Source organism: Balaenoptera borealis (assembly GCF_965194805.1).
Source record: "Balaenoptera borealis genome assembly, chromosome: 7".
Taxonomy (NCBI): domain Eukaryota; kingdom Metazoa; phylum Chordata; class Mammalia; order Artiodactyla; family Balaenopteridae; genus Balaenoptera; species Balaenoptera borealis.
Genome location: NC_138864.1, coordinates 118,474,501 through 118,492,325, shown reverse-complemented (window position 1 = coordinate 118,492,325; position 17,825 = coordinate 118,474,501). Strand labels below are relative to the sequence as shown.

Here is a 17,825-nt window from a genome sequence, read left to right as displayed (position 1 = left end):
TTTGGGCAGTTGCCTGTGGCCATGACAATGGAGATGGGCTCATCCAAGGTGTGGATCTAGTTGTATAAAAAAGATCTGGCAGCAAAACAAGAGGTGTTCAGCTCTGGGTATGCCTTGTGAGGTGGTGAGGAACGCTGTAAGAAGCTAAGGCAATGGAAGCAAGTGGGCTTCAGAACACAGATTATCTACAGAGACATCAGGCACACATCAGTAATAAATATGAGTGTTTATTTGGCACCAGATGGCAATACAAAATCCTGGCAGTGGGAAGAGGAAAGGTTCTGTCACCCAAAGACTTCCATACGATACTGAGCCAAGGGCAGGACTTGGCAACAAGTCCCCGAACCCCTGCAGAACAAGTATTCACTGAGCACCTGAACTACGAGAGCTGAGCACGGCGCCCGGCACCGCGGGAGGTGTGGAAGAAGTTGTCCTACGTGTGACCTCTGTCTTCACGAGCCAATAATACGAGTGGATAAAACAAAACACGTGGGAAAATACAGAGTACAAATACTAAACTGGGTATTTTGCCAAAAGGGAAATTTTGTCAAAATGTAGGAGTCTAGCTAGGGTTGTTTCCTTCCTTCCGCAAACATTTACTGAAGACCTACGACATGCCAGGCACTGGGTACATATTAGTGAACAAAAGAGACAAGGTTTTTGCTCTCATGGAGCTTAAAGTGGAGACAGGAATGAACAAGTGAAGCACGCTATTTGATGATTATGCACGGTGATAAGTTCAATAAGGGGCATTAAACAGGACACAGTAATAAAGAAACATGATTCTTAGAGACAGAATGGCCTGGGAAGGCCTCCACAAAAAGGTGGCATTTAAGCTCAGACTCGAAGGATAAAGAAAGAAGCCACCAGAGCCAAGAGTGGTGGAGTGGAGCTCAGTGGACCCTGGAAGAGTGTCTGATGGCCTAGGGCAGGAAAGACCTCAGAATGTTTGAGAAACTGAGGACGGCGGTGGGCTGTTGCTTACAGGGAAATCAGCACTTAATGAGGCCCTGCAGGCCAAGGTAGAGTCTGGATTTTATTTGAGGTGTGATAGGAAACCAGAGGGTTCCAAGCAGGGGAGTAACAGCATCAGATTTATATTTAAAAACCCGAACCAAAATCTGTCATACAGAGACTGGATTGAAAGCGGCAAGAACAGCAGCAAAAAAGAAGGCCTTTAAGAACAGGGAAGTTTCATAAAAGCACAGATAAAGATGGCTTCTAGGGTGAACAAATAACATATATAGCACTGGTCTCCCTGAAATGGAGAGTCATAACGGGAAGGGGAAATAGGCTACATAAAATCAAGAGGGGATTTAATACTGAAGCAGAAAGAGGGAACAAGGTAGTACGTCACATCCTTGAACAGCTAAATGATCCAATTAAGCAGTATTTTAGACAGAGTTGGTGGCAGCAGTAAACAGGATGAGATGAAGGTAAAGAGGGGAGAAACAGGAAGCAGGGAGATAACAACTAGGAAGCTTTTAGAGGGGACACTTCATAGGAAGAAAAACGAGGATAAGGGGACAGATTACAAAGTATGAGCAAGCACACCACTCTTATCTGCCTCTGCTGACACTCCCTGCAAGGCTCATTTCAGGTACAAAGCTCAGAGAGAGAACAACCAATTAAAAGATCTGTGAAACTTCCATGGGCAAAGATCAACAAGTAACAGATACAAGGCATCCAAACCCTAACCTCCACTGAACGCTGGATTCCCTGAGCCCCAAGGAGCCAAGAGTGGAGTTGAGAAGACGGTCCTTCCAGGGGGCGACATTCTGGAACTGAAGGGAATGAATGCACAGGTAAGGGCCCACCCACAGCAGCAGAGAGTGACTCCTGTCCTGATTGGCCTTTTGAAACCAAATGAAAAAGGTCTATGTTAAACCAGGACACCTTCCAAACTCTCACTCTGAGACAAATGGGGCTGGGATGTGACAGAAAAGATGGGAGATGACCTCTGAGACATCTCAACTAAAGTAATAAATGCAATCACCAAACGCTTCCTACAAGAGCCCTGGGGGCAGAAACTGAACACACATCGAGGAAACCCACATGCCCTCTCCCCATTGAGACACTATGTTCATAACATCATTTGCCAGGTCCCTCAACTGAGGCCAAACGCTCCTGGCAACAAGTCCAGCCACAGGGAGCTGGTTCCACAGGGAGAGCGCCTCCCATGGGAGGAGCCGGCCTGTAGTCCGAGGTCAAGGGTGGAGATGATGGGCGTGTGAAGGGAGCCTGGGAGATTCCCAATCCCTGAGGGGGAGGGACAGAAACCGTGCATCCTGGAGAGAGGCGGCTCTATCACGCCTCCTGTGGTCCAGCAGCCTCCACGTGGCATGGGTGATGGGAGGTGGCATCACGTGGGAGGGTGTCCCGGGAAGAGATAGAGGTGGCGGCACAGAGTGCTACAGTACTCGGACATCTCCTTGCATCGGTGGAACTCCGTGCCCGGGGCGTAGCCTTCACGCTCCTTGATGAGCGCATTCACCTGCAAAGGCAGAAACCCAGGGCCCACGGTTTGAGAATCGGGTGTTTCCATGATCCCAGCAGAAGAGAAAGGGTAGGGAGGCTGTGAAAAACAGGGCAAGGGCGGAGCAAGGTAGAACGGCGCGGGGACGCAGAAGGTTCCAGGCGCCACTGAGCCGACTTACCTCCACGAGCATGTCGGCCACATGCTTGTCACAGGCCCTCTCAGAGAACACCTGAGCGAGGGCCTCCACGTACCAGGAGCCCCGCTTGGTGTTGCGCATGGCAGCGGTCCCTGCAACCAGGACAGCAGTGAGCGCACAGGGAAGGTCCCGGGCACCCTCACACAGCTGGACGGACCTCGCCGGCACACGCTCCCTCCCCAGTCAGAGAGAGGCGGCCACCTTTTGGATCTCTCCTTTGGAACTCACGATACCTCTGAGGCAGGCGTAGCCACAAATCATGTCCGAGCGAGTGGGTAGTCGCATCTTCAGCCCCTCCTCTTTACTGGCATCGCTCTCCTCGCACTCGGGGGACCTCTCATGGTTCTTCCCGTCTTGCTGGTCGACCCCACGATCTGTTTCATCTGTACAAAGGCAGACAGAGTGGACAAAGATGTTATTTCCTCTCTTGGGCCTGTCACAGGCAAGCCCGAGTTCCCTGCAACCTTGACTGGGAAGAACCATTTCCAGGTGTTGCCTCCAACCTGTGGCTGATGAATTAAAAAACAAACAAACAAACAAACGCCATTACTCCCATTCCTCTGCCAGAGTACACCGATCACACAGAGGGTGCCCATGACAGGCCGGACACTGTGCCCAAGCACATGCACATATACACAGTCTGAGCTTTGTCCACTCTGTGTAAGACAGGGAAAGTGCTGAATCAAATACTCCTTGTAAACAGAATGAACAGCCATCTGTGTCCATGATTCACTTGTTCAACTGTCAATATTCCTGGAAGTCAAAGTGCTCCTTATTGCAATACACAATAAAATATTGATATATTTAGTCTTATTATATAAGAAAAAAAAGTTAATAAACCAAAAATATGATTACTACATTTACGCTATATGAAAACTACAACCTCAAATCTATGTATCAATAAAAAAATTATAAAACTAAGCATGATCAGCTGTTCTCAGGGTGTTTGGGTATTTTTAAATCACTTATTACTTGTTTATTAATTTCATAAGCCAAATTGTAGCTGGCGTGCAAAATTTAAGAGAAATTTAAAGAAACTTAAAATTGGGATAATTTGACTATTTTCTCCTACACAATGTAAAAAGAACACTATTATTCAATATTAGCAGTAGATTCTCAACATACCCTGAGCACATGCCCAACCTCCTGACCTAGGCCTTATCTACCCCGAGACATGTTCTTTTTCTGATGCTACTGTTTTGGGGGTGGTAGGAGAGAGACATAAGGACACACAGCTTGTCATGCCAAAGGTAAAAGACTAAGTATGCTTTTTTTTACATCTCCTGCTCCATATGACACCCAAGACAGCCTAAAACGGGAGTGAAGCTTAAAGATCTGTGCAGAAAATGACCAAGATTCACTGATCCAATAAAAATTTATTGAGCAACTGCCATATGCCAGGCACTGCTTTTGTCTGAAGCCCTAGGGATACAGTGAAGAACAAGTCCCTGTCCTTCTGGAGCTTACACTCCAGTTTAGGAGCCAGTCAACCGGGGTGGGGCGGTCCTTCTTACAGGCATCAATTATGTTAACTAAATACAGCAGAAGACAGTTGAGCTCAGGCTTTCAAAGGAACAGCTGGCTACTGGTCATGCCTTGAAGGATTTAATTTTAGAGAGAAGATTCACGTTAGCTCAGAAGAGAGCAATTCTTTCCTATCCAGGTCTAGTATTTGTATATAATCTCTGAACGTAGGAGAAAATGATCATGAACATGTTTATTTCCTTTTATTTTGCTAGTGACACCTCCTAAAGGAAATAGGAATGTGTCCCTCAAGAGAAAGGAGACTGAATGTGTCCCTCAAGAGAAAGGAGGCTCCTCCCTTGCCTTTGTGTCTCAGATCTATTAATCAATAAATGGTTTTTTTCACAGTATCCCCATATATGCTTTTTATATTATTGCTACGCTTTTCAGGCAGATTAATTTCCATCCATTCATCCAATATTTATGAAGTGCTACTACATATCACGTAGTGCTCTGAGCCTGGGGATACAGCAGGTGCATAAAAAAGTAAGTTCCTGCCTGCACATACTCTTTTCTTAGCACTGTTCCCTGCCATGGTAATCGTCCTGAAAAAAAAATTTATCGCGTTATTTCTTACTTAAGCTCCCAATAGCTCTGTACTATTATCTGTCAAAGCCCAAAGTCCAAAATCTCAGCTGTAGCCAAGGTTTATTATCACGTGGTCAGCCACATCTCATTACATATGACTGATGCAGATGCTCCGTTTTTAAATTAGATTCGGGCATACTTCTGGCTCAGCACACCTTTTTTTTTGGGGGGGGGGGGTATCTTTTTAATCTTGGTATGCTTGTCATATTGCATTCCCCCCTTTTCCCTGAAAGGATCTATCCGCTACTCCACACCCATGTAAAAAATGTATTATTTGAATGTTTGGACAAACTGACCTTTAAATCAAACTACAAGCCCCTTAAGGGCACGGATCACGTCCTAACAGTCAGAGGTGGCATTTTCCGTGGATGTCCTATGAGCCAGGTACTGTGCTAAGTAAGTCCTTCATATGAACCATTTCACCTAATCATCACAACAGCCTGACCTTATGAAGTAGGTCTGATGATTATCTACATTTTATACTGAGGAAACGAAGGTGCAGGGACATCGAGCAACTCCTCTAACTTGACGTAACTAGTCAGTGGTAGAGGCAGAATTTGACTCCACATTTAGAGCTTTGAATGATTACTGTTTTCCTCCAAGATGAGAAGCAGGCCTCCATGTCTTCTGAGCCTAGTCGGGGAGTCCTGGCTCTGCAAGGGGTAAAAGAGACGGCGTGCAAGAAAGAAGAGCGACGGAAGCAGCTCACAGAAGAGCACGAGCCAAAGGCCGACACGGGGCTTCTGCGCCACTTGCCTGCACGACCCGTGAGTGACGCAGAGTGGGGAGGAGACAAGAATGGAGTGTAGGTGAGATGAGAAGTAAAAGGAGAAAGTGGAAAGGGGCAGGAGAGGTGGAGAAAAAAAAGAGGAAGAGGATAAAGTGAGAGGGCTACAAAGCAGAGACAGCCGGAAAATCCTTAACTGGAATGAGTAACCAAAAAAGCGCATCAGGGTTAATAAGCACAGAGAGAAGGAAGCGTCCTCAGGAAGGAAGGCGAAGACACTGGTAAAGAGCGTCTGGAGGACGGGACGTGGCAGTGCACAGAGAGCTGACCAACCTGAGAGCCATGGGCTGCCCAAGTCCCAGCACACCCCATGCATCGGGAGACACTTACAGAGCAAGAGAGGCGGTGGCAGCAGGGAACAGAAGGAGGTGCCCAAGGGATCCAATAGCACCTGAGAGGAGCAAACAGGAAAGTGAGAGCTGGTGGGAGGCTGCCCAGGAGCCACACCCAGGTGCTGGTCTGCCAGGGCACTCACCTCCACGGCACGCCTGGATGAAGAACATTTTCGGTTTGTTCTGTAGGCTCGGGCAGCTGGCATTGTCAAAGAGCCGAAAAACCTCTTGTAGCTGCCAGAAACAAATAAGGGAGAAGGGAGGTTGGTGGTCAGTGGGACCTCCTGAGTCCTACACACAACAGCAGCCATCACTGGAGAGAGGGGCAGGCAGGAGGTGAAGCGGCCCAGCTTGCAGAGCTGCGGCCACGGGATGGCACGCACCTGAAGCAGCGTGCCATCCACGCCATAGACACCGCCCTCCACACCGTGCGAGAGGAGCGCCACTATGCAGGAGTCCGTGACACGGTGAGCGGGTAGCTGGGCAAAATTCCGGAGCTTCTCTTGCATTTCCTAGAAGAAAGACACCTTTTAGCGTTGTTCACTAGTCAGCACCAATGTAAGCTTTTCTTCAGTGTCTGAAACCCTAAGCTATTAGAAGGTACAGTGTGTTCCCTACTTTCCTGTGGTCAATGATAAGTGAAGTCAGAGATGCACCAGAAAACTGCACGACTTCAGACAAAATTCTGAATATAATTTTACAATTCACAGACTCACTGAGGTATGTTAAGAACTCCTGGATTAAAGCAAGTTATTAATGAAGCTAAGTATGCACGAGCTAGTTAACTTTATCCATTCTCCAATCATCAACCTGATCCTTCTTCAGAGCATATGCCCTTATAAATGGCACAAGGGGGACCGCCAGGTAAACTGTAACAGCTACAGGAACTGCTGTGTGACAGAGGGCTCACAGGATCGTGAGAGAACAGCAGTACTTCTTTGCTATTTTCTGTCTGAGAATTTAAGTTCCCAGAGACAGTGATGATGTCTGTATAAAACGCTTTGTCCATGGAAGAAGACACTCTATGGAGGATTCTGTACAGGGTCATGACTACATATATGGGCTAAGGGATCAGACAGACCTAAGTTGGATCCCTAGGTTCATAAATTAGAACAAGTTATTTAGCCCCTCAAGGCTCTAATACCCATTTTGTAAGACAATTAAGTGTAAATTTCCTCCAAGTTTGTAAAGATTAAATGAGATATGGCATAGAAAGGACTTATCACTATGTCTGGCACATACTGCAAAGATCTGCCATTACAATGTGCTTGTCTAATGAAGGGTAACAATATTATTTTTTTCAAAGAAACCGTGTAGTCTAACTTAAGAATCTTTTTGATCTTGCACTTGACTGCCATATATCAATAACACTCTAACTGAAGCATTATACCTAACAGTATAATAATATGATACAAACTTTTAAACCTATGTCTCCCTCTACAACTCAAGATGTCTGGATTGTCTCTGAGATGAGCAGAGAGAAAACAAGCTCATTTTACTATGAAATCAATCAAAATATAATGAAGAATATGCTCTCTAGGCAGAACAGTTATAGTACACATATATCTAACAGTCCATACACAGCCCCCAATAAAACACACACTTGTACAATACGTTGCGGTGGTTCTCCAAGTGTGGCCCGTAAAAGAGCAGCGTCAGCATCACCTGGGAACCTGTAAGAACTGCAAAGTCTTGGCCCCCAGCAAACTGTGTTTTCACTAGCCCTCCAGGTAATTCTGATGTGCTAACGTTTGAGAACTGCTTATCTGTTTGGAATAGTTCTGTATGCACATAATTGAGACTTAATAAGAGACTTGAAAGTCTGCAATTTCACTGGAAATGGAGAAACTGGCTGTGCTGAACGAGCATGTGTATTTTCTGAGCAAACAGAACCCAACCATAATATTGGAGATCTTAAGGTAATAAAAGATATCCAAAGCTCATTCATTTTAAGAATATATCATCTCAAGAGTCTACATAAGTATGACTGCTCCTCTGGAGTTGACTGTAACAGAATTTAACATGGAATCGGTGAAGTTCATTTTGCTCCAAGAAGGGAATAAATATACAGGTTAGGCACTCAGGAGCATTTTGAACTTAAGTGAGATTACTAGGTCAGCACATAGAAGACAACAAAGCCCAAAGTTAAGAACACACGGGCTTTGTAACTGAATTTAATAAGATTAAACCATTCAATAAATGGGGGTTAGTCATTTGGGGGAATTTTTCCGAAAGTAGCATAGCTTAAAATAGGATCTCTAGATCTATTTCTGATAAAATTACAGAGCTTCTATAAATAGCAGGGCTCTTAACGCTTCCATGTGTTTTTGGCTGGGGGACACAGAAGAAGAGAATAACCTGTGAACTCCCTGAAATGATACCCAAAATTTTACTGGCAGCTGCATTTTCCAGAGAGGACCCATAGCTTGCCCCTACACCCTCAAAGCCGTCTGGAACCAAATGCAAGTTACAAACCAATCCCACCACATGGTGAAAGGAAATCTGCCACTTTAAAGTGTGTCTCACTTCCTAACATACAATAAACTGTAGTTCTAGAACTAGTAAAACTCATGAGGTAGGTGCAAGAAGAAAAGACTCTGACGATGAACAGAGCACTGAACACCTCCATGAGCGGTGAGGGCACCAGCGTGCTCTCCAGCGCTGTCAGGCGAAATGATTCTCTGAGACTACACTATCTCCAATTTTTAAATGGAATTATCTCTAAAGCAAAAAGGAATAATACGGGGAGAAAAAGAGGATCTGAATTTTCTTGGTTCTGTCTCTTTGCTCACCAAATAATTATATAAAAGACTTGAGGGACTTCCCCTGAGGTCCAGTGGTTAGGACTCCACGCTTCCACTGCAGGGAGCACAGGTTCAATCCCTGGTCGGGGAACTAAGATCCTGCATGCCTTGTGGCATGGCCAAAAAGTTTAAAAAAAAAAGAAGAATTGAGCCTCTTGAGATGTTGTATCAGAAAGATAGTATCCTGTACAGATGCCTAGTGCACCAAATTATCACACCCACTGTCGCTACCTGGTTTTAACTGCATCTGAAAGTTCGATTGGCCACTGTCAGAAATTGATTCTGCAACGTCCTCCTCATGTTTCTGAATCTCCAGAGCTGAGGACTACGATACATGGAGGGTGACATCCCGAAGGTTCAGTCCTAGCCCTTTTGCTTTTTCTCAAAGATCATAATCTCTCATTACTTAAAGTCTTTTTCCTACACAAGTAGTTCCCAAATTTACATCTTTGGTCCTGACTTCCTCTGAGGCTCTCAATTCCTTACGTTTTCCATCTTCTTCCATAGGTAGTTATTTTTTTTTTTTCATAGGTAGTTATTTAATCCCAAAGCACTGACAGTACAATCATGCCGTTATACTATTTTTCACATAGATTCTTTTCCTTTTGTTCCACTATCCCGTCCAGGCCCCCACCATCTCATACTGGCATTATGATATTAACTCCAAACTGTATTCCCTGCCACTGGTCTCTACCTAATTCATTACTGTCATATTAATCTCCCTGAATCATCACTGTGAATGCATCACCTTTCTATTCAAAAACTACTAACGATGTTCTAATGTCAACACAAGGAAGTCCAATTCCTTTGGGAAGACATTCAAGGCCCTGTGCATTCTGGTCCCTTTTTCTCCAATCTCATTTTTGGAACTCCTGTGCCCTAGACATTTGGTTCACCCACAAGGTCTCTAACACACACATATCTAATCTGTATGCTGTTCTCCCCGCGTAGGACCCCTTCACTCCTCCTCTCTGCCTCAGTAGCTTCCATCCTTCACGGGCAGCCTAAGTCTCACATCCTCCACTTATCCTTCTGACCACATCTACCCAGGTGATGGTTTCTTCCTCTTAACTACTGTAGAAGACACTGTCTCCAGTCTTCTGTTGTCCTTAGGAAATAAGGGGATGTGCCTTTTTTTTTTTATTAAACTGATGTCAAGACTCCCTCATCTAACTGAGGTCCCTTGAACTCCAGGTCCACATTTAAAAAAATCTCTGGCAGCTAACATAGTTGCCCCCTGTTATAAGGTGCTCAAAATTGAACTCCACTGCAATTCAAGTTATAGAACAACGTAACCAGAGAATCAGAATCCAACAGGTCCTGGAATCTGCATCAGGGAATGGCATTTGTGAAGTGGGCCCATAGGCCCATCAAAGCTACTGTCTCTAAGATAAGAATCAGTAGTACACAGCTGACCTGGTGCTTAGTGATGTATCTTTAACTATCAAGCACATAAAATCCCTTATCAACTGCATAAAATTTGGAAAACCATGACATAATAAATTCCTAGTAAAAAAAATGACTAGACCAAAAGCTGTAAAGAAATGTAAATAGCATTCATTTTGTTAAGTGACCTAACAGGATTCCCTCTGTAAGAATTACAGCTGTTGTCCCACCTTTATTCCCTTCATGCCCAGCAGATCTCTCAGGAAAGCATATAACCTACGTGAATACTTGATGTAGAAAGGAGCTGTTCCAGCCATGGCTTTGAAGCAAGGGTGGGTTTACTTCTTTGCCTGAGCTATTATTGGGAAGCTGGTAATAGCATGTAAAGAACAACATTCAGGTCCCTACCAATGAATCTGGCCTTACCCAAAATTTAGCAAATACATAATTATTCTCACAGAAGCAAGACAGCTGAGAAATAGAAATGAAGACCACAGACAATGCTGACCACCCTACCTCAATAGACCAAAGAGAATCTTCTAGAAACCTTAATTTTACCACGGATATTCCCAAAGGCAAGTTTAGGCAAGCACTATTATTCTGGAATCAAAATAAAGAATTAGTACTAATTTACCAATGGACTATTTTCAATTTCAAAACAGAACTACCTAAAGGTAACAAAGTCAGTGGTACAGCCCGGTAATTGAGGCTAAAGGGGACTAACTCATAACAAAAATGCATATGACCTGCAGGAATCTAGTTCAGAAGTAATCTATGCTAAGATCTGTCTTGTGGCCACACAACTGATAAGAATAGGTTATGTTAGGGACTCCCCTGGTGGCGTAGTGGTTAAGAATCCGCCTGCCAATGCAGGGGACATGGGTTCGAGCCCTGGTCTGGGAAGATCCCACATGCCGTGGAGCAACTAAGCCCGTGCGCCACAACTACTGAGCCTGTGCTCTAGAGCCCGTGAGCCACAACTACTGAATCCCACGCGCCTAGAGCCCGTGCTCCGCACCAAGACACCACAATGAGAAGCCTGCACACCGCAACAAAGAGTAGCTCCCGCTCGCCGCAACTAGAGAAAGCCTGCGCGCAGCAACAAAGACCCAACACAGCCCAAAGGAAAAAAAAAAGAATAGGTTAATTCATGAAATGACCACAAAACAGTATTTACAAGGACAATTCTAGCAAACTTTCATTTGTAAGAATTTTATCTGCCAACGTAATCTTGAGAACTGGACTCCTAAGCAGCAACGTCAACCAAGAAGTCACTGTCCTGTGTAACCCTGACTTATAAATATCTCTTCTTAGTTGGTTGGGTGCATATCAGTATCTCAGCTCCTGAGGGACTGGGAATCTAGTTGCTGAGCATGTAAACGCGAGAACCCGACCCTGGACTATTCTGACTCGGAGCGCACAGCCACCCTGAGAAGTCAACACCCAGGCAGCCGGCTGGCCTGAATCCTTTCTCTCTTTTCTTTCGTTTTCTTTCTATTTATTTATTTATTTTTTGGCTGCGTTGGGTCTTCGTTGCTGCGTACAGGCTTTTCTCTAGCTGCGGCGAGCGGGGGCTACTCTTCGTTGCGGTAACCGGGCTTCTCATTGTGGTGGCTTCTCTCATTGTGGAGCACAGGCTCTAGGCACACGGGCTTCAGTAGTTGCGGCACGTGGGCTCAGTAGTTGTGGCTCGTGGGCTCTAGAGCACAGGCTCAGTAGCTGTGGCACACGGGCTTAGTTGCTCTGCTGCGTGTGGGATGTCCCCTGCATTGGCAGGCGGATTCTCAACCACTGCGCCACCAAGGAGGCCCTTTTTTTTTTTTAAACTAGATTGCAAGATGCGAGGCAGAACACAGCAAGTAAAAGGTAGGGAGAGAACATTACTCTAGTGAGGCACAACCCAGCAGGCAGAGGCGCGTGGACGTTTCTGGCCCCCAAGTGTTGTCCCGTTCTCTAATGCACACGTCAGCATGTCCTGCCTCGGGTACCTGTGCAGTCTGGTCAAGAAGAACATGAACTTTGTAGCCCAAGAGCTTGAAGAGGGTGACTAGAGTGCTGTGGTCCACATCCCCTCCAGAGCGGAATTCCAGGTCTTTCTCTCCAGTGAAGTGCACGTTGCTCAGCACCAGTGCCAGGCCACGAGGCCGAGACTGCAACCTATAGGCCTGGGGAGGGGAGGCCGATTAGACCATGAGCTTCTTGAGGACAGAAACTATGCCTCCCCCACTAGATGAGGCATTTCAAGAAAACAAAGACACCACATTCTTCTTCTTAATCCCACCAGGTCAAATAAAGAAATACCCACAGAAGACATTCAATCAGCAATTATTTTCTGACTAATAAAGGCAGGAAAGAAATGTATACACAAACTAAGGTCAGATGCCCAGGAAGGGTATCTCATTTCCCAATGCTTTTCCTCTTGCCATTTTGCGAGACTCACCAGCTGGTAGTGCGTTTGATAAAACTCAGGAGTGCAAGACTTCACCTGAAGGCCGGGAGGACCATCTCCATGGTCTAGGGAGTGTTCCACGGTATCTGCGGCATAGAGAGCAGAAAAACTAGCATACAATCTACACAGCAATCCTAGTACTTCATTATAACTTCAGGCACCCTTTAAATAATTACTGGTCTTGCTCACTCCCCTTGTTTGTAAGCTCTATGGGGGCAGAGACCCTGTTTGCTTTTGCTCACCACTGGATCCTCTGCACTTAGCCTGCATATAGTAGTAGGTGCTCAGCTCAGTGAATGACTGAATGGGGTGTATGATAAAACCCGTGTTCTCATCACTAGGCTACTCAATCAGCAGGGTAGAATCCCACGATGTAGCCTTTCCTCATCGTAAAATAACTAAGCTTTACAGAGGAGATAGGCCAATTATGTGCAGGGACTTCCTACCTGCACAAGTTGCTCCACGGGCCAATCACCATTAAAAAACCATCTATGGGGCTTCCCTGGTGGCGCAGTGGTTGAGAATCTGCCTGCCAATGCAGGGGACACGGGTTCGAGCCCTGGTCTGGGAAGATCCCACATGCCGCGGAGCAACTAGGCCCGTGAGCCACAATTACTGAGCCTGCGCGTCGGGAGCCTGTGCTCCGCAACAAGAGAGGCCGCGACAGTGAGAGGCCCGCGCACCGCGATGAAGAGTGGCCCCCGCTTGCCACAACTAGAGAAAGCCCTCGCACAGAAACAAAGACCCAACACAGCCATAAATAAATAAATAAATAAAATTTAAAAAACAAAAAAAACAAAACCATCTATGATGGAAGAAAAACAGCTCCAACCCATAGCCCATCTAAACTGTCCTGCTGGTCCCTAACGAATTCACTGAGGAAACTGTTCCAATATGAAGGAAAATAGGCTTCACACTAGGGCAAAGTCAGATGCCAGTCAAGGAAACAGACGTCAATCTGCGGGATCCATTTTACGCCATCCATTCTCACCTGGAGACAGGCGGCGCTGCTTGCGGCGGGGACAGGACTCACACACCGGGAAAGGGAGACTCAAGTTGTAGTCGCAGCTCAACTGTAAGAAAGCAGGACCCACCGTAGCAGGCCTTAGGGAGCTGGTCCAGTCCAAATAATACAGAAATCTAGTCCTGTTCCCCACTTCACCACAGTCTCAAAAATGCCTTTCCCACCAAACCAACCCTTCTCAACACACCACATGTCTAGGGCTCCATACCGGTGGGAGTATGTGCTGAAGACCAGCCAGGGTCGTGAGCAACAGGTCCTCCAGGTGACCCTGCTTGGTCTCCCTCAGGGCCACACAGAAGGCATCAAAAGCCTGGGGGCCCCTCTTGGGCAGCAAGTTGAGGAGTTCCACATTCTGGCTGAAACTGCACACCTTGGCCTACAATACAAGAATAAAACATGGAATCACGTTTACTTATCCAGCTGTGATTCTATTTCTCCAGATGAGCTTCCTAGTAACAGCATCATCCATCTCAAGAACTCCTTTTACAGAAAAATATGTACGTGTGAAGTCCTTCCCCCATTGTTCTTGAACTATATGTCTTTTCTGTTAAATGCGCTAGGGTAGAAGAGCATTTTCATTTCCTTAGTAAAGCACTACATCTTTTTCACACTTTACCATGCTCTGTTCCTCTTCCTACAACTAATATATTTACTTGGCTTTTCTCTTTTGCCTTCAGATACCTGAATGTGCTCCCTCATTTCCAAGGTGATAATGTCCTTCTCCAGGAGATGTTCTAACAGTTCGCTCAGCAACAGCTGTTTGGCCAGCACCACTCGGTTCTTTTTTAGAGCTTCCTGATGGTCAGGATGCATGCCATACACTCCCAATATCCTACAGATAAAAGATAGAAAAGCTGTCAAGTACAAGATCTGGCACAGAGAAGCGGAGCGGAAGAGGTGTGGGTAGGAGAAACATAAAGAACAGGACTTACAATGACTAAAATCAGACGTATTTTACTGAACGTGCTTAAAATCAAAGAAGTATTAAGCAGTAACACGTTGATCATAAGGAAATGATATACAATCCTTTATGGAGGATGTTCAACTGAGACCATCTTCTGAGATGAATGGTCTGACGAGGGGAAATATCTATCGTGACAAAAATAATACACACACAAGTACACATACTCACAAGAAGGAATATTCCTTCGTCTGACAGACCAATTTTAATTAAGTATTCCAGAAAACATTTCACATTATTTAGCTAAGCTGCTGACAGTGATATGAGTCTAAAATAATCCTTTTTTTCTTTTATAAATTTATTTATTTTATTTATTTATTTTTGGCTGTGTTGGGTCTTCGTTGCTGCGCACGGACTTTCTCTAGTTGCGGCAAGCGGGGGCTACTCTTTGCTGCAGTGTGCGGGCTTCTCACTGCAGTGGCTTCTATTGTTGTGGAGCACGGGCTGTAGGTGCGCGGGCTTCAGTAGTTGCGGCATGCAGGCTCAGTAGTTGTGGCTTGCGGGCTCTAGAGCACAGGCTCAGTAGTTGTGGTACATGGGCTTAGCTGCTCCACAGCATGTGGGATCTTACCGGACCACGGCTTGAACCCGTGTCCCCTGCATTGGCAGGCAGATTCTCAACCACTGCGCCACCAGGGAAGCCCTAAAATAATCCTTTGTGATAAAATAATTTAATACAATGGCAAAAACTCAAGCCAATGGACAGCTTCAACATAAAATAAATCAGACATAAACACACATTTTCTTGAGCCTACTTTTACCAATTACAACTGTGGTTTTTAAAACGGTAAGTTCCTGTGACAAAATAACACTAGAAATGACCAGGATCCTATAAGAACCAAATTAAGTAAAAAGTCTGATGGAAAGTCACAGTAGATAAATGCCAATGATGAAAACAATCAACATAACCTGATATCACTCAAAGAGTTAAAGCATGTAAAGGCGAAATTATTTTGGTAATTTAGTTTACGAGGGATGTCTTCATTTCAAGGATTCCTTAGTTTTGCTATTCGTTTGGAAAGAGTTCAGCTTCTGTTGATGAACTAAAAGAATCCCATTTCCGGGTGAGAGGGAGACACAAGAGGGAGGAGATATGGGGATATATGTATACATATAGCTGATTCACTTTGTTATAAAGCAGAAACTAACACAGTATTGTAAAGCAATTATACTCCAATAAAGATGTGACAAAAAAAAAAAAAGAATCCCATTTCCAGTGTATAACATCTATGTGCCTAATTTATATAAATCCAGGGTGTGCCAGCCTGCTTAGTCACAGTTTCCAAATACATGACAACAGTAAGGACCTGATAGCAGTGAGAAAGAAATATGGTACCAGCTTCAGATTATAACTTAAAAAACTTATTTTAAAATGCATCCTGGGGGTTTCCCTGGTGGTGCAGTGGTTAAGAATCCGCCTGCCAATGCAGGGGACACGGGTTCGAGCTGTGGCCCGGGAAGATCCCACATGCCGCGGAGCAACTAAGCCCGTGCGCCACAACTACTGAGCCTGTGCTCTAGAGCCCGCGAGCCACAACTACTGAGCCCATGTGGCACAACTACTGAAGACCGCACGCTTAGAGCCCGTGCTCCGCAAAGAGAAGCCACGGCAACGAGAAGCCCGTGCACCACAACGATGAGTAGACCCCACTCGCCACAACTAGAGAAAGCCTGAGCACAGCAACAAAGACCCAACACAGCCAAAAATAAATAAATTAATAAATTAATTTTAAAAAACAAAAAGAATCACCTTGGAACACACCAAAGCAGTTAACAATGACAACATGTATGAACTCTGGTAAAAATACGTGTTAATAGTTCAGTCGCAAAATAACATCGCAGCTGGATTCTGGGTATTTCCTCAGGATACACACCAATGGTGGGGTGGGTTTACTCGACTTTTTCCCCTTAATTTACCAGTAGCATTTTCTCCTTATAACTTTCTTCTCCCTTGGTTTCCATGACACCATTCTCTCCAGTTTCCCTCTCTGCTTACTAGGTCCCCGTTTCCTTCACAGGACCTTTGGTCTGCCCTTAAATGTTGACATTCCATTAGGAACCCCCCTCAAAACGCCTCTCCCTACTCAGTATCATCCACACAATTCACTAATCGACTCCCAGTTCTTAACTCTAAGTTGTAGACTTGAGTTTTCAATCAATAACTTATTAGGTTTAATCTGAAGCATTATCCATTCTACACACACCTGCTCCTTGCAGGATTCCATATTACGGGGAAAGTCTCAAAGGCGGACTTTCCAAAAGCAACCACAATCACCTAGAACTTTAGGACACATCAGGAAAGGGGGAAGGGGGTGGAGAAAAGGACACAAAGGCGATTCTTAAGTCTTGATTCTGTGTCCTTCTGCAGGTTCTGGTTCCAAAGTCCTCAATTCATCACCTGGGTCTGGACCGGAAGGCATTAAAATATGTTATCCTGGGTGATGGCTGCCATGATACGATATAACTGGGGCAGAGGCTGAGACACACTCGGAGCCTCGGGAACCTCCTTGTCTCAGAGTACTCAAACCCCCAAATCTGTGTTGACTGCTGTGAAAGTCTGGTCATTACACCCAACGCAATACGGATCATGATATATTCAATCCGAAACAAATGCACACCAGGCAGAATTCCGAGATCTGCAGGTCTCATCAGTTTTTATGAGTACAGAGTTTAGTTCCTCAAAAGGGAACCGAGGGAAAGAAAGAATAAAGAATCTTTTAAGAGAAACCGAGATTTGATACGACTGGAAAGAGCTCCCCTGGTTCAGAGCCTCCGGGGTTGGAAGAATCGAGGCTGGGGAGTCTTTGCTCGAGAGGGACAAGGCCCAGAAGAGATTCGCTCGCCCGCCCGCGCTCCCCTTGAGGGCTCAGCCGGCCTCCCACCCTTGGCTGGAAGCGTGGACACCGCGGCTACCAGGGGCTCCGAGGGGAGGGGACGCCAGGGCCATATGCCTGAAACCCGCGTCTCCCTCCCTGGGCCCCACTACGGACCCCTGGGACCCTCCCCACTCACCTGCGCCCCCTATCAGCGGTCATCAGCCCCTTCTGCTGGAGGGCGAACCGGGGACCCGCGCTCGGCGCCGCCATTTCCCGCTTTTCCCAGGCTGTGCGCGCACCGCCCACAACCCAAACAAACCGCGAGCCCTCGCGTCCTCCGCATCCCTCCCCCGCCCGCCGGCGCGCAAAGCGCCTGCGCGCTGCTATCCCAGCTCCGCCCCCACGCGAGGCCGGCCGCGCCGTCGCCGGAGCGCGCGCAGGCGCAGAGCCCCCTCGGTGGACTCGCTGTCCAATGGGGT

At 46.0% G+C, this 17,825-nt stretch overlaps 1 protein-coding gene across 3 annotated transcripts; it reads right to left on the bottom strand.

Annotated features, from left to right (window-relative positions):
• Positions 1–207: 207 nt before the first annotated feature.
• On the bottom strand, positions 208–17,716 carry CASP2 (caspase 2). 3 transcript variants are annotated; one of them, XM_082400446.1, is made up of 11 exons: positions 17,543–17,716; positions 14,251–14,401; positions 13,778–13,945; positions 13,537–13,618; positions 12,537–12,631; positions 12,085–12,261; positions 6,290–6,418; positions 6,050–6,140; positions 2,909–3,058; positions 2,658–2,767; positions 208–2,494 (listed from the first exon to the last, which is right to left on the bottom strand). In XM_082400446.1, exons 1-11 carry the CDS (start codon positions 17,614–17,616, stop codon positions 2,363–2,365), a joined length of 1,359 nt encoding a protein of 452 aa, XP_082256572.1. In that variant the 5' UTR covers positions 17,617–17,716; the 3' UTR covers positions 208–2,362. The 3 variants fall into 3 exon arrangements, with proteins under 3 accessions (XP_082256572.1, XP_082256573.1, XP_082256574.1); XM_082400447.1 differs by lacking the exon at positions 12,085–12,261 and having other exon boundaries at positions 17,543–17,713; XM_082400448.1 differs by lacking the exons at positions 208–2,494; positions 2,658–2,767 and adding an exon at positions 5,905–5,965 and having other exon boundaries at positions 2,947–3,058; positions 17,543–17,714.
• Between the last annotated feature and the right edge of the window lie 109 nt (positions 17,717–17,825).